This window comes from Fusarium odoratissimum (assembly GCF_000260195.1).
Source record: "Fusarium odoratissimum NRRL 54006 unplaced genomic scaffold supercont1.68, whole genome shotgun sequence".
Classification (NCBI taxonomy): Eukaryota; Fungi; Ascomycota; class Sordariomycetes; order Hypocreales; family Nectriaceae; genus Fusarium; species Fusarium odoratissimum.
Window position 1 is genome coordinate 48,367 of NW_022158790.1, and position 13,484 is coordinate 61,850.

Below are 13,484 nucleotides of genomic sequence, written 5' to 3' on the forward strand. Positions count from 1 at the left end.
GGCTCTTACCATCTTCGAGCCTTGTGTGATCAAGACTTCATAGTAGCATAAATGCCAGACCATAGCGTGAACGTCCCAATTGCAATTACTTTGCATTCAGACATGTAGCAAAACGCCTGTTTTCCAATTTCTCGATTGACGATATCTTGGATTAGACAATAGATAATAACTACAGTGCCAGGCCAGTTGCTCCTTCGTTCCATCTATACAAAGACAATGCCCGGCGGCGAGCTTTACTCTCCTCCAAGTTAGATGTCGCTGGACTCCTCACACTGTAGAGCGTCGATCTAAGCACTTTGCGGAAGCGCTTCTACGCATAGAAATTAGCATTGGACAGGCCACTTTGGTAGATGGCATCATGGGGAACATACCTGAAACTCTGTGCTCAAGGTGACAACGCAAACCTCATGTGCCCGTATGATAATTTCACAGGCCTTTTCGACAGACTCATTCAATCCAAGTTGAGGCATTCGATCTGCAAAAAGCAACAAGATAAAACTGCCGTGCAAAAGATAGATACCGAACAGGTATGGCATGAAAGAAAGCTCTGGGTCGCATGCTAGAATTCGTGACATAGCGTCGGACGCAGCTATTGCATGAGATGCACACTTCATAAAGCCGACGGATGGTATCCAGCCATCTTTATTATCCAACATCGAAACGGCGTCCCACTTCCCATGTAGAAGGACATGAAGAACATGCAATATGAATGTACTGTATGCAGTGACAAGCTGAGCTTGCGCATGTCGACGATGCGATGAGGCGTGGCTGGCGGAATTCGACGTTCTGGAATGGTCTCCGTGGCTCTGTTGCGGTGATATCGCGCATTGAGGCGTGCGCACTTGACTGGCTGGTATAGCTGAGGCATCAAGCGCATCGACCTGGTATGCGCTAGCCAGGTCGGTTATGCTCTGTGCACACTGCACCATGACTTGTTCTATCATTGCCGTAGCCGGGTCATCTTCTTCCTCCTGCCCATTAACCTGAGGTCTTCGAATATTGCCAAATCTTGGATGGGACTTCTGTCTGTGCAGTTGAATAACATCCCCAAGAATCGTCATGAGTGGGAGAAAGTATTCAAAGAAGCCAATACCTGAAATACGAGTTGGAGCGCCAAACATCGTTGAATGTGAGCTACTGCCCAATGTTGCGTCTTCGGGGTCTCGTCCTGTTGACAAGGCTGCCCAAGCTTCATCCGAAAGTGGCGCATATAATTGGCACTCATCATCAAGGATTCGGAGTGGTGCATTGAACGATAGAGCCAAGTGGCGATCGAGACAAAAGATCAGCCAAAATGCTCTCCGACGCTCTTCTCGGACTTCTGATATGGTCAAACCTGTGCGGGAAGCTTCACAGGACCTACAACCGCACGAGGTTGTTTGACTCGTGCACAGAGATGTTTCCGACTGCGTGAAGCTGTTCTCAGGTGAGTCTTCTCTGTTCAATCCCATATTATGAGATAGCCGTAGTGCCTTGTTCCACCATCGGAGGCAGTCTGTCTTAAAATCCCCGCCAGAAGAGACGATGGTGACGAGGATGAACATGAGGACGTCGTCGACCAGGGGTACTGGTGGAGAGACGGCAGAGGCTGATCCAACATGGTACTCTGACCGATTTTGATCTCCAGCCGTGGCATACTCCAGATCTCTCACAAGAGGACCACCTAGCAACTCGAGTTGGTAGAGTTCGCAAAGAAGGGGAAAGATACTGACTGGTAGTTCTGTTCCAAACGTCACGATCTCTGCCCTGAATCAAACCCATCATTAACTTCCTCAGCTCTTCACAAACAATCGCCTTCTGGCCTGGCAGCAGAAATAAAGAGCTCTCGGCTGTCTGTGCACTGACCCAGAGCATGGTAACCAGTAACGCTGGCGTACACGTTCGTGGGTTGTCGGCTCGAAGAAGCGATTCTTTTCTCATGACGTGGGCTAAAACATACGGAGAAGAACATTTAAACAAAGATCCCCCGGGTTCAACAAAGTAAAGCTCGAACAATTCGCAGACAAGCTTGGCATCGATTATTCCGTGTACCAAGGGAATTATTGGCTCGAGACACTTATAACGACATGCACGGGATGGCAAGTTCTGGGTGGCAGTTGAAGGTCGCTCGCGCGTAGACGATTCGTGGACAGATTCAGCGCCATGATGAACTGCGAGGTCGAACTCAGGGAGAGGATAGGAAGGCTGGATGCCAGCCACATGATATAGCTGATCGAAACTTGGTGCCGTGATTGAATCGGCTTGCATATCCAGCGACACAGCATCATGATGTGATGAGTGGCTGGATGAGTAATGCGTCGAAACTGTGTCCTGGTTATTTGTGGGGAGACCGGGACTTTCCTGGCCGTCATAAGTTGCACTCTGCTCCGGCCGTGGATGCGGCGTGCTTTGCTCGAGATCACAATCAGCTTCAGATGAGTCAAACTCTCGATCCTGCTGTGGCTGCTGTACTCGATTTGCTGACTTTGGCTTACGACCACGCCTACCGATACTTCGAGTATAATGACATGTCGATTGGTATTCTAAAACATTGATTCGTCAACAAATCCTTCTCTTGATCAAGTAATGAACGCTTACCTTGACAACGACGACTGGAGTGTATTCTGGCGTGAGCTCTTCCGTATCTTGCTTGTGATTGGTGATCTGCTCGTCTGACACTTACCACGGCTGCTGACCATCACAGCGGACTCTCAGAGTGCTGCATCTGTCGCAAGCAAGTCTTGTTCTCTTCCGGCCACTTGGTGGATCCCTCTTGGCATGTTGACGCGGTTCATTCTGATGAGGATCCATGTTTATCCACTGCTTGCGAGTATTGCGGGAAGCCCACTATAATCAGGATAATTGAGGGATGAGGAAAATATCCGTGCGACCTCTGCGTATTTAGTAATTTCCCGCCGGGATCTTGGAATGATTTATCCGGCGGTAGGGAACTGGGCCAATCATCAAATTGCCAGAGTGAGGGGGAAGAGACTAGGCTGGTCTGGGGGGGGGATCCTACGCTACCCTACATTGTCAACACTTGAGGATTTGAAGCGTCGGGAAAAAGGTGCTGGCCTGGTGTCCAGCTTGAAGTTAGATCCCTTGCTACAGAGGAGTTATCTACCCGGTTTGGGAAAAGTTAAAGCAATGACTTGTTATTATTTGTAGGACACTTTGACTCTATTTTGCCTGACGCTTCTTAGGTGGAACTTGAAGTGGAGATGGAGACGCGATCGATGTCAATAGATATGTTACTTATAGAACAAATAGTTACCTCAATGAATGAGATGAATATGTAGCAATGCAAATCTGCTCAAACTTGATCAACATTACTCGCCAACATTCAAGAGACCATGGTTATTATCAAGACTATTACCTCACACGATGTGCGGTTTCCTGTATGTAATTAGAGAAATGGCGGACACAATATGCACTAACTTGGACCTCAAGACATCCTTAGACAAGGCTGGCTCAGATGGCATGAATCTGTCGCCAGACTATTCAGCTGCATTCTGTATTCTTGTCACCGATGACCCCAACTTCACAGGCCATGGTATGGTACGTAAAGCACTCCTACATCTGTACTAAACTGAATCTCATGGAACATTCATAGACCTTCACAATTGGCCGCGGCAATGAACTCGTCTGTGGTGCAATCGATCTCCTCGCACCATTAATTCAAGGCAAAAATCTCTCTGAGCTCACAAAGAACTGGGGTAAAACCTGGCGTTACCTAACCTCAGACTCACAACTCCGCTGGGTTGGCCCTGAAAAAGGCGTCATACATCTAGCTCTCGGTGCCCTAGTGAATGCAATCTGGGACCTGTGGGCGAAGACATTGGGAAAGCCTGTCTGGCGCGTTGTTGCGGACATGACGCCAGAAGAAGTCATCCAATGCATTGACTTTCGCTATATTTCTGACGTGCTGAGTCCTAATGATGCCTTGGAAATCCTGAGAGCAGCGAAAAAGGGCAAGTCCGAGAGGATTCAGGAAGCTTTGGACAATCGTGCAGTTCCTGCGTACACTACTAGTGCCGGCTGGTTGGGGTATGGTGAAGACAAGATGAAGAAGCTACTTGAGGAGAGCGTGCAACAGGGCTTCAAGTACTTCAAACTCAAGGTTGGCACGGATCTTGAAGAAGATCGGCAGAGATTGAGGATTGCCCGTGACGTGTTGGGCTATGATAAAGGCAACGTGCTCATGGTGGATGCGAATCAGGTATGACCCAGCCCCTCGGTCTGAGATCGCTTGACTTATTCTCCATTACAGGTCTGGTCTGTCACTGAAGCCATCACGCACATGAATGCTCTCGCAGAGTTCAAACCGTGGTTTATCGAAGAACCAACATCTCCAGACGACATTCTAGGGCACGCTGCTATCCGGCAAGGTCTATCCATCACAACCCACGGCGCGATCGCAGTAGCAACAGGAGAAATGTGCCAGAACCGCGTCATGTTCAAACAGCTCCTCCAAGCAGGCGCCGTGGATATTATCCAACCTGATGCATGCCGTGTCGGTGGCGTAAACGAGGTTCTGGCGATTCTCCTCCTCGCTGCCAAGTTCAAGGTACCCATTGTCCCGCATTCAGGTGGTGTAGGACTACCCGAGTATACTCAGCACTTGAGCACTATAGACTTCGTTGTCATTAGTGGCCGCAAGAGTGTTTTGGAGTACGTGGATCATTTGCATGAGCATTTCCGTCATCCGTCGAAAATTGTTGATGGACATTATGTCACGCCGTTGGTGCCGGGATACAGCGTGGAGATGAAGCCAGAAAGTCTGATAAGGTTCGCATATCCAGGCAACGAGATGAGTTGGTGGACAAGCAAGGAAGCAGAGGTTGTTATCAACCAACCGAGGGTCAAGGCGTTATAGAGCTTGTAGAGGCTATGTGTTACGCCCTTTGATTTGCAGTTAATAGCACCGCAATGGCTTTTCAGCGTGATACTAATGCAGTTTAACCCCACCGGACTTTTCCATTCTGATTCGTTCCACGTCACTCAGCTCCGAGGCTCAGCTACGCTACAGGCCGTCACTAACGTTAGTCCTGCCGATTAGCGTACTCTCACCAGTAAAATCGTCCCAGCAGTAAGGGAAGGAAAGGCGATCTTGCTTGGGATAAAGAATAATCGCTAGTAAGTCAATGAGCTGAAATACACTCTGAGGCTTTTCGTCATTATGACGACATTTGCGGCTGGTAGATAGAGCTAGAAGACGTATAAACACTCACATCCAATTCCAGCAGCAAAGCCTGCATTGCTTTGGTCCGTAAGATTCCCGCTATTCCCTCATCCTCCGAGCCATATTCCCCATTTACTCTTATTCATTTCCTGCAGTTAGTTTCAGTCTGCAAATATGGCTTCGTCGATCACTGTTTCGCCAGAATGCTCGACAGCCTACACAGAGCTCAAAGATGACAAGAAGTACACATATATCATCTACAGGATTGTCGGCAAGGAGATTGTTACCGACGAAACCTCCAAGGACGGCTAATGGGAGAACCTCCAAGAAAATCTGCACAAGAAGGGTCCGGCTTTCGCTGTCTACGACTTCGGCGAAAGCTATGGACATAAGATCGCCTTCATCTCTTGGACTCCAGATGATGCCACGGCGAGAACCAAGATGATATATAGTTCCGCCCGGGATACTGTCAGACAATCGCTCGATAACTTTAGTCTTGATATCAATGCCTACGACGCTGGAGATATTGACAAGGGGGGCGCGCTTAGGCTGCTTGATTAAACCAAAGCACACTGCCATTGAACCGAACAAATGCTCATACTCTCGTGTAGAAGCGGCCGGGTATGGAATTGGAATACATCTATGGTTATTTCGATGATCAAGACACCAAAGGAAATAAATATGCAGGATTGCATAGTGAATGGATGTAATAAGCACTCGGGGAAGCTAAGTTTGTTTTCTCTGCGGACGCTATTTGATATAAACTTGCATATGTACACCCTTACACCGCCACTCTGATCGCTGCAGGCTGCTTCAATTCCTTATGTTTTGGTGCTGTGATATCTACTGCATCAGGCTCCTTGATATCATCCCCGTTGGAGTCGCTATTCACTGTCTTCGGCTTCTTCCCAGAAAAATCGTAGTCTATCCACTCCCCAATGATCAGACGAACACGCTCGGCGAGCGACAATCTGCTCTCCACTGACTGGGAGTCTAGCTCGGTATAGTCCAGTAAGCTCTCGGAGTTTCCAACAGTTTTGAGTACTTTTTTGGCTGCAACCACATTCTGCTCCAGGTCGGACAGAGTACTGATTCCTGTTATGGTTGAGACTGAGAACGAGGGAGTGCAGTTCTGCTTCGCTTTCACAATGGCATATTGCATCGCGAGGGAACATAGGGTTTCTCCGTCTCCAAGCTTGTCCACCCACTCAGCGGCTTCAGCTACTGCGGCTCTCAGTCCTTGAGGCGCGGGATGCCAATCGCCTGTCAGCCCAAGGGGGATACCGCCTGTCCTCAATAGTCCAACGGCCAGTGGACTTGAGCAGAATACTGAGTTTACACCAGCGGTGCGGAAACGATCAAAACCACGTGTCTCGGCTTGCGTGTTCTGAAGAGTGAGCTGTGCCCAAGTTTGAACAACGTCGACAGGGTGTCCGTATTTCTTTCGGGCAAGGCTAGCAACTTCGGCCAGGACATCAATGTCATAGCCCGAGATTCCAACCCGCAGTATAACTCCAGCTCGTTGGAATTCCAGCAGTACACCAACAGCCGTAACAGCTTCGTCTAGGGATACGTACTCAACATCATGGCAAAAGACCACATCCAAGTACGTAGTCCCAAACCGCTCCAACGACCTAGCAACGGATTTTCGGATCCAGTCCGGGGAGTAATTGAACTCATTTTCCTTGATGCGGCCAACCTTGGTCATGAGTTCGTAGTCGCTACGTTGGTATCTGGACTGAATCCTAGGATCTGACAATGCAGCGCCCATGAGTTGCTCTGAGGGCTCATAGTATGGTGATGTGTCAATAGTGCGTACGCCGAGTTCGAATGAGCGCAGGAGAATGTCGACGATCGGAAGAGATTCAGGCTCAGGGTTCAGCTGGTAGCTGAAACCTGCTCCGCCCATCACCAAGGCTGGGGGTGAAGAGGTCGGCGACATTGTGTTGTGATGTTTGGTAGATGCACGTCTTTGAGTAGAAAACGGAGTAGATGGCTTGGAATATATAAGATGGAGATAGTTGAAGTGATGAAGAATGAGATATCTGTACCTATGACAGTTTCACTCGATTTGTGATTTGTATAAGTCCTTTCAGTTTGAACCCCGAGTAGAAAGCAGTCATTCAGACTTAGTTTTCACATTTAATATTTCTCAGTGAGCTATCACTCCTCTGAGGAATTTTTTATCTCGATGTTACAAGATCGGCACCTGGGTAGGATATCATTGGTATTTGCTAGTGGATACACATGCCAGGGATAGCTTGAGATTAAATATCCGTCGGTTAATTCTGCCATGGCAGAGCGGACCAGCCAACCTCCGATATTAGCCGCCCAAGACTCCACCCACCATGGGCAATTGAAAGCTTGATACTGAGAGTCATCGCATTCCTGTAGTTATCTCGTATCTCGTTTGTTTCGAGACATCCGCAGAAGGGCATAACTACCACGCGAATTTTAGATAAATTAGGCAGTACTCACTTTCTACAAGTAGATATATTTAGGGCTCGGAAGTAATTCATATATACATTGATTTATGCTATCATCCTACTGTCCTACACTATTGACTCTTGGACGGAATTCTATAGACCTGATGCTCATCTCCTGCATTGACAGGTAGGATGTTGAACGTAACAAACCCATCTGGATTCTCGGGTTCCAGTCTGACAAAGGCCTGGGCTGCATGTTGCTGTTTCGTACCAACCCAATATGCCCCAGCAGGAAACTTCATCGTCTTCTTGCTCAACTCAGTATTCACTGTAGTCAATGCAATACCCTCATACTTAGTCTCTGCCAGCATAGCAGATGTGATGTTGTATGCTTCCACCTCACCTTCAAAGTCGACAGCAAGCTCATCCACGACAACACCAGCAGCTCGAAGGCGAAGGGCTGCGTTAGCCCAAGCTCTGCTGAAGATGTAGGCTTCAGGACGTGCGCGGGTAAGGTTACTTGCGGGAGGAGTATTGTTGCCGAACAGAACAGGAACCTCTGTGATGTTTCCAGTCTCGGCGTCAAGGTATGGCCATGTTGTCTCCATCCATCTTGGCTGATCCCTTACAATGATCTCGTGGTCATTTTCGATAAAGTCCTTCCTCGCTTCTTCAACAGTTTCATATACCAGCGCCGCATTATCAGCGGCAATCTGCAAGACCGTCTCAGCAGCAGTCAACCCAGCTGTTGTTCTGCGCTGGAAGTTGCGATCTCCAATTCCGATTCCTCTCGTCTCAGAGAGAAAAGCCAGTCCTTGACCGAGGAAAACAGTGACTTCGCCGCGAGTATCGGTGACAAAGTCTTGAAGCTTGATGGTGTCGTTTTCTTGTGATGCAACGACGTAGCCATTTGTTGTAAGGTTCTTCTTTCGCAAAGCGCTGGCAACTTCTGGGACAAACAGAGATTCCGCCATTGATCGAATATCAGCATGGACATTTGGGTTCTTAAACGCCGAGAACTGGTTATCCTGGGCTGGGATATATGTCTTGTTCTCATATGTCAATCCTCTTCGGGCTCCATACTCATGGCAATCAAGATGCACATGAGCATTGAACTTGAGATTCAACTGTTTGACTTCCATGGTCTGTTGCGATGCCATCTTGGTATGGTCTCGATTGGGGTCAAAGCTTGTCGCAAGAAGACGCTGGAAATAAGCCGACCCATCAGGATTATATCGTGGAAGAACGATAATATCGAGCTTTTCCAGAAGTCCAAGCGCCCATTCTGGTTCAGCATCCATTTTACCGAGAAGTGCAAGGAGTCCTTCTTCGCCAGCCGGCTCATTCCCATGAACTCCGCCCTGCAGCCAGACTCGGACTTTGTTTGTGGTGTTGCCCACTGCCGATGTCTGCAAGAGCGATTTTGATGCAGATAATACAACATAAGGAATCGAGCGTCCCTCTTCAGAAGTGAATACAGGATTGTGATAGGTCATCCACTCGTTTCGCGATGCAAGCGTCCACAAGAACTGTTCCAGTGTCTGCTGGGAGTTTGGCGCCGATGTGCCATTGGCGAAACCCGGAGCAACACCCTCGGGATTGATGAAGGCTGGAGAGTAGAGCTTTTGGTCTACATCCGGAAAGTTGGCGGCAATTTGAGGAGGATCTGCCTCAAAAGGCACTTTATTCCCGGCATAAGAGAGCGCCGCAGCTCCGGAAAGTAGTGTTGAAAACACAAGAGAATGCATCGTTGCTTGCTGGATAAGGTCTCTTGAATCATGACTTCCTTTCTTTTATATATGTTTAGAAACCTCCGAGCCAAGTCCCGGTGTTGCAATGAGCTTCCCTCTTGATACTAGTAAGCGATTATCATTGTCGAATAAGATAAAGGTCAACTTATAACCCCGCGATTTTTGTCTTGCCAAGCTCTGTGATCCACTGTTATCACTTGGCAGTCCGACCACGGCGGCGAACTTTCATCATACACTTGGAGAATCGTTCCTTGACTCGGGGAACTTATGCAGGTGCTGATTGCGTATTCATCGAGATTGAAGTGAGCTGGTGTCTTATGAGTCAAGGCAGTGAGCCGAAGGCCGAAGTGCTTTAGATGCATGGAACAAGAGTGGCAAGACCAAGAGCAAATTTGCTATTTATATTAAACAATCCTGAGGCATACTGCATTCAGTCTTCCTTCGATACATGACCAAAGGGTGGCTGAGATTAAATTAAGCTTGTAATTAACCTTGCGCAATATTGGTGCGGGCAGCAAGCTTAGAGTAAACACCGCACCAGGATTATCTTTGCGGCTAGCGGGAACGTTACCCGCTACCTCGGCTCTACTCGCGGATATGGACCATGGCCACGAAAGGTCTAGCACTACCGCTTTATCTTTCCTTCATGAGTTGAGGGTCATTTTCAGATAAGCAGTGGAGACTTTGCAAGGAGTCTAACTACTATCAAATGTGTAGCCCAGGCAACAATGTACCATAGAGATCTAATCAATGTCAAACCGCTTGGACATCCGTTCAGAGTCCATAGTCCGGATGCTGAGGTGCCGCGGGTTGAGCTCCAATGCGCTCGTTGAAGTAGGTATATTATTTGTGCCTTGGCCTTGCAGTAGCGGCTTGAGTCCCTTTCCGAAATTGAAAATGCACAGGACAGCAAAAGCAATAGATATGATGGTAAAGACAAGCGCAAATGTGGCAAAAAGCAACATCTCTTCCTTCATCAATGTGCTTGCCAGCAGGCCATCGCCAGTCAGCACCATGAGTCGCGTGGTCAGGTATACTATCGCTGCGATATGAAACATCTTGGCAGGTGTTAGTTCCAGCTATATCATTTTTCGAGGGGTACATACTATCACCAACACCATGCCTGGCATGTATTCCTTTTTGATGCATGTAGCAGCAAGGATCGCGTGAATGATTGAGACGGGAATTATTGTCATAGTTAGTCCAAACTCTGGCTCCCGATAGTGAACGTCCACGAGGCCATAAGTAATTAAGAATAGGGTTATTAGTAAGAGGGAGACTTTGAGAAAGACAAGATATGCCTATCAGGTTAGTCTTTGTACTGCTAGCACACTTGATCACATACCAGGTACTTGGCATGTCTTGCTGTCATCCGCAAATCCGGGCTGATGTGCTCGTACAAAGACCAGGAGAACTCCATGTGAAGGTAGTAAGCCAATGCACACATACAAAGACTGCATACGGATGATACAGCAACACAAGTAATTAACATTGGGCGAGCAATCTCCCAGTAAGGCATACTATTGTCTGCAAAAGGCTTTTTGTACATATCGTACCCCCGACTAACTCTCTCCGTGGCATCCTTCACTTGGAAATACTCCATCCCAATGGCAATTGAGAAGCAGATGTTGAGGATACCTTGTGTCCATAGTTGAATCTTGTTCTTAATGCGACATGAATCCACGGACAGAACAGCTTGGAATCCAAAACTGATAATTGATACAGCGGAGGCCACGGGAGTGACATATGAGACAGGGACCTGATATACAACGGGATTCACCCAATCGAGATACTCCACAAGAATGACCCTTGTATCGTGAGTTGGTTTGGCCAGAAAAAAAAAAAAGATTCGTAGGCTTACGTTTGCAGAGAAATGATGATAATAGCCTGAGCAGCTGTTATGCCAACAAAGGCCCATTCCAGACGTGTCTCAGGCTTCAGCATTTTCGAAGATTTCAGGTTTAAAGGTACAGCTCGGGACAAGGAGATAGAAAGGAGGTTAAAGAGAAAACCGAAGAAAAACGCGACCCAAGTCCCGGCTGTCACACGTGCATTCCACTATTTTCTCGTAAACGGGAAATGCTATTTGGCTGGTCGCAATCGACTAACATGGCGAACGGACTCTGAAATGGTCAATGCAGTGGGGTCTTTCGGGTTTAAAGGCACATCGTTTATTTTCCTCTGCACTTCTGAATTTTTGGTGGAGTGATAATGATGTACCTCTAGCTTCACCTGTGGCTTGAATGCATTTAGTGTTACTATAAATAGGTAGTATGATGTAACAAGAGACTGAGAAAAAAATGGGCAATTTAAGAAAGAGGCTGCAGCTTGAAATCACTTGGTATACAATGCATTAACAAAGCTAACTACCAAACAGTAACTATAACAGCATAGTAAATATAGCTTATTGTATGGCGGTTGGTGGCTGTGGGATTATCTACCTTTTTGTTTTTTTGCTAGCTGGAAACGTCTGGCCAAACGTATGAGATGCATGTTGGAAGGGTTGCTGCGCCGCGATATTCGGGACGTATCAAAGACGAATAACCTTTTTCCATTGGAAATGCGCAATCTGGAGGAAGAACCGTATTATTTATATCTGCTGGGGAATGCCTATAAATAGAAAATTCCAGCTGGCTCACTGTTAATAGCGATACGCGAAACCCGTCCCACTTATCCTGTCCAGATATCCCTGCTGGTACTGGCTATACGTGTATAGCAAATGGGCCTTCCGCAGTATCCGTACCTGAATTAACCGATACTGACATGCACTGCAAACTCGAATGGCTAGTGAAGGGACTTTGAAATAAGCTTAAGACATTTGCAGTCCAGTCCCCCTCTTAGAGAAACTTGCCGTGTCAGGTACGCGCCCCTGAGAATTCAGGGGCCAACTCCGCGTATTGCAATACACGACTCCTCAATGCATTCTATAAGTAGTTCAGGAATAAAGACAAATAATTCTTGGTCTTTTCTCATTATTTGTTCTTAACCTTGTTTTTTCTTTAGTCTGTCAATTCTTTCATTGCATTTCCTTCTCTTTCTCATCCATTTACCCTGTCATTACGGAATCGAACACACTCATTTGCATTAGACTTCAAACTCCACAATCGTTTTTCACCATTATCACTCTCTCAAAACAGCATCATGGCAGGTTTTACTTTCTACAATTATGAGCCCTCTTTACCAGCGGCCGCCATATTTGTCGTCATCTTCACCACCGCCGCTCTTATTCACATGTGGCAAATGTTCCGGCATCGAACATGGTACTTCATCCCATTTCTCATCGGCTGTCTCTGTAAGTATAGTATCCTTGTTTTCACATCTATGAAAGAATGCTGATTCTCCACAGTTGAGGCGTTTGGCTACGTGGGCCGTGCGCTCTCCGCAAACGAAGCTCCAGACTACACCAAGAACCCGTATATCATGCAGTCGATATTGCTTCTCCTCGGTCCTGCCCTCCTCGCCGCGTCTATTTATATGATCCTGGGCCGGTTGATAGTTCTTCTAGATGCCGGTCACTTATCGCTGATTCGAACAAAGTGGTTGACCAAGGTTTTCGTTATCGGCGACGTGCTATCCTTCCTGGCACAGAGCGGCGGTGGCGGTATGCTCGCTTCAGCAAAGAACAAAGATAGCGTTAAGATGGGTGAGAACATGATTGTTGGCGGATTGCTCATTCAGATCCTCTTTTTTGGCTTCTTCATGGTTGTCACTGTTGTTTTTCACATGCGGATTCGCTCTCGCCCAACATCTCGATCTCTTGTCTTGAACACTCCTTGGGAGAAGCTGATCTTCATCCTCTATGCTTCAAGCCTTTTTATCCTCGTTCGTTCCGTTTTCCGTGTCGCGGAATATGTTCTTGGCAAAGACGGGGCGCTACAGGCAGAAGAGTATTGGATATACATCTTTGATGCGACGCTCATGTCCTTTGTTGCTATCCTCTTTAATCTCTTCCACCCTAGCCAAGTTATCAACGTTCTGGGGGACGAAAAGCCTAGGTATACGGTGGATGAGTATCCTTTGCATAGCGTATAGTTCCTCAAGACTTACGGGGGGCTTCAGCGGATAGGGCGTTCCTGTTGTTGGAAAACGGGAAGTATAATCAGATGCATGTATAATAGATAAATTGCCTTGAGAGACTTTCAATAG

At 47.4% G+C, this 13,484-nt stretch overlaps 7 protein-coding genes across 8 annotated transcripts; 3 read left to right on the forward strand and 4 right to left on the reverse strand.

The window, feature by feature from the left end:
• Positions 1-75: 75 nt before the first annotated feature.
• Positions 76-2,828, reverse strand: FOIG_16196 (uncharacterized protein). Its single transcript, XM_031217628.1, has 5 exons — positions 2,663-2,828; positions 2,578-2,591; positions 1,713-2,522; positions 372-1,663; positions 76-310 (listed from the first exon to the last, which is right to left on the reverse strand). The coding sequence occupies exons 1-5, from the start codon at positions 2,788-2,790 to the stop codon at positions 170-172; spliced, it is 2,385 nt and encodes a 794-aa protein (XP_031052661.1). The 5' UTR covers positions 2,791-2,828; the 3' UTR covers positions 76-169.
• Positions 2,829-3,332: 504 nt separating this feature from the next.
• FOIG_16197 (mandelate racemase) lies at positions 3,333-4,855 on the forward strand (the record flags this gene model as incomplete). Its single annotated transcript, XM_031217629.1, has 4 exons — positions 3,333-3,377; positions 3,430-3,537; positions 3,593-4,198; positions 4,250-4,855. 4 exons carry the CDS (start codon positions 3,333-3,335, stop codon positions 4,853-4,855), a joined length of 1,365 nt encoding a protein of 454 aa, XP_031052662.1.
• A 480-nt stretch (positions 4,856-5,335) lies between these two features.
• On the forward strand, positions 5,336-5,722 carry FOIG_16198 (uncharacterized protein; the record flags this gene model as incomplete). Its single annotated transcript, XM_031217630.1, has 2 exons — positions 5,336-5,428; positions 5,504-5,722. 2 exons carry the CDS (start codon positions 5,336-5,338, stop codon positions 5,720-5,722), a joined length of 312 nt encoding a protein of 103 aa, XP_031052663.1.
• A 220-nt stretch (positions 5,723-5,942) lies between these two features.
• FOIG_16199 (uncharacterized protein) lies at positions 5,943-7,345 on the reverse strand (the record flags this gene model as incomplete). The annotated part of the gene is made up of 1 exon (XM_031217631.1): positions 5,943-7,345. The coding sequence occupies exon 1, from the start codon at positions 7,101-7,103 to the stop codon at positions 5,943-5,945; it is 1,161 nt and encodes a 386-aa protein (XP_031052664.1). The 5' UTR covers positions 7,104-7,345.
• Positions 7,346-7,659: 314 nt separating this feature from the next.
• Positions 7,660-9,425, reverse strand: FOIG_16200 (uncharacterized protein). The gene has a single exon (XM_031217632.1). The coding sequence runs from the start codon at positions 9,333-9,335 to the stop codon at positions 7,719-7,721; it is 1,617 nt and encodes a 538-aa protein (XP_031052665.1). The 5' UTR covers positions 9,336-9,425; the 3' UTR covers positions 7,660-7,718.
• A 478-nt stretch (positions 9,426-9,903) lies between these two features.
• On the reverse strand, positions 9,904-11,461 carry FOIG_16201 (uncharacterized protein). Of its 2 annotated transcripts, XM_031217634.1 has the most exons (4): positions 11,200-11,461; positions 10,684-11,146; positions 10,445-10,639; positions 9,904-10,396 (listed from the first exon to the last, which is right to left on the reverse strand). In XM_031217634.1, exons 1-4 carry the CDS (start codon positions 11,280-11,282, stop codon positions 10,082-10,084), a joined length of 1,056 nt encoding a protein of 351 aa, XP_031052667.1. In that variant the 5' UTR covers positions 11,283-11,461; the 3' UTR covers positions 9,904-10,081. The 2 variants fall into 2 exon arrangements, with proteins under 2 accessions (XP_031052667.1, XP_031052666.1); XM_031217633.1 differs by having other exon boundaries at positions 9,954-10,396; positions 10,684-11,448.
• A 420-nt stretch (positions 11,462-11,881) lies between these two features.
• On the forward strand, positions 11,882-13,416 carry FOIG_16202 (uncharacterized protein). The gene is made up of 2 exons (XM_031217635.1): positions 11,882-12,630; positions 12,685-13,416. The coding sequence occupies exons 1-2, from the start codon at positions 12,480-12,482 to the stop codon at positions 13,368-13,370; spliced, it is 837 nt and encodes a 278-aa protein (XP_031052668.1). The 5' UTR covers positions 11,882-12,479; the 3' UTR covers positions 13,371-13,416.
• Positions 13,417-13,484: the final 68 nt, after the last annotated feature.

What these genes read in the sequence shown, in the direction of transcription:
- FOIG_16196 (XM_031217628.1), bottom strand. Translation starts at nt 2,790, where the DNA reads ATGGATCCTCATCAGAATGAACCGCGTCAACATGCCAAGAGGGATCCA. An exon ending in CGTTTGGAACAGAACTACCA is followed by an intron (nt 1,664 to 1,712) that starts GTCAGTATCTTT and finishes TCGAGTTGCTAG; the next exon opens with GTGGTCCTCTTGTGAGAGAT. An exon ending in CCTTGAGCACAGAGTTTCAG is followed by an intron (nt 311 to 371) that starts GTATGTTCCCCA and finishes TTCTATGCGTAG; the next exon opens with AAGCGCTTCCGCAAAGTGCT.
- FOIG_16200 (XM_031217632.1), bottom strand. Translation starts at nt 9,335, where the DNA reads ATGCATTCTCTTGTGTTTTCAACACTACTTTCCGGAGCTGCGGCGCTC.
- FOIG_16201 (XM_031217633.1), bottom strand. Translation starts at nt 11,256, where the DNA reads ATGGGCCTTTGTTGGCATAACAGCTGCTCAGGCTATTATCATCATTTC. An exon ending in CAAGACATGCCAAGTACCTG is followed by an intron (nt 10,640 to 10,683) that starts GTATGTGATCAA and finishes CTAACCTGATAG; the next exon opens with GCATATCTTGTCTTTCTCAA. An exon ending in CAGGCATGGTGTTGGTGATA is followed by an intron (nt 10,397 to 10,444) that starts GTATGTACCCCT and finishes ACACCTGCCAAG; the next exon opens with ATGTTTCATATCGCAGCGAT.
- FOIG_16202 (XM_031217635.1), top strand. Translation starts at nt 12,480, where the DNA reads ATGGCAGGTTTTACTTTCTACAATTATGAGCCCTCTTTACCAGCGGCC. An exon ending in ATTTCTCATCGGCTGTCTCT is followed by an intron (nt 12,631 to 12,684) that starts GTAAGTATAGTA and finishes GATTCTCCACAG; the next exon opens with TTGAGGCGTTTGGCTACGTG.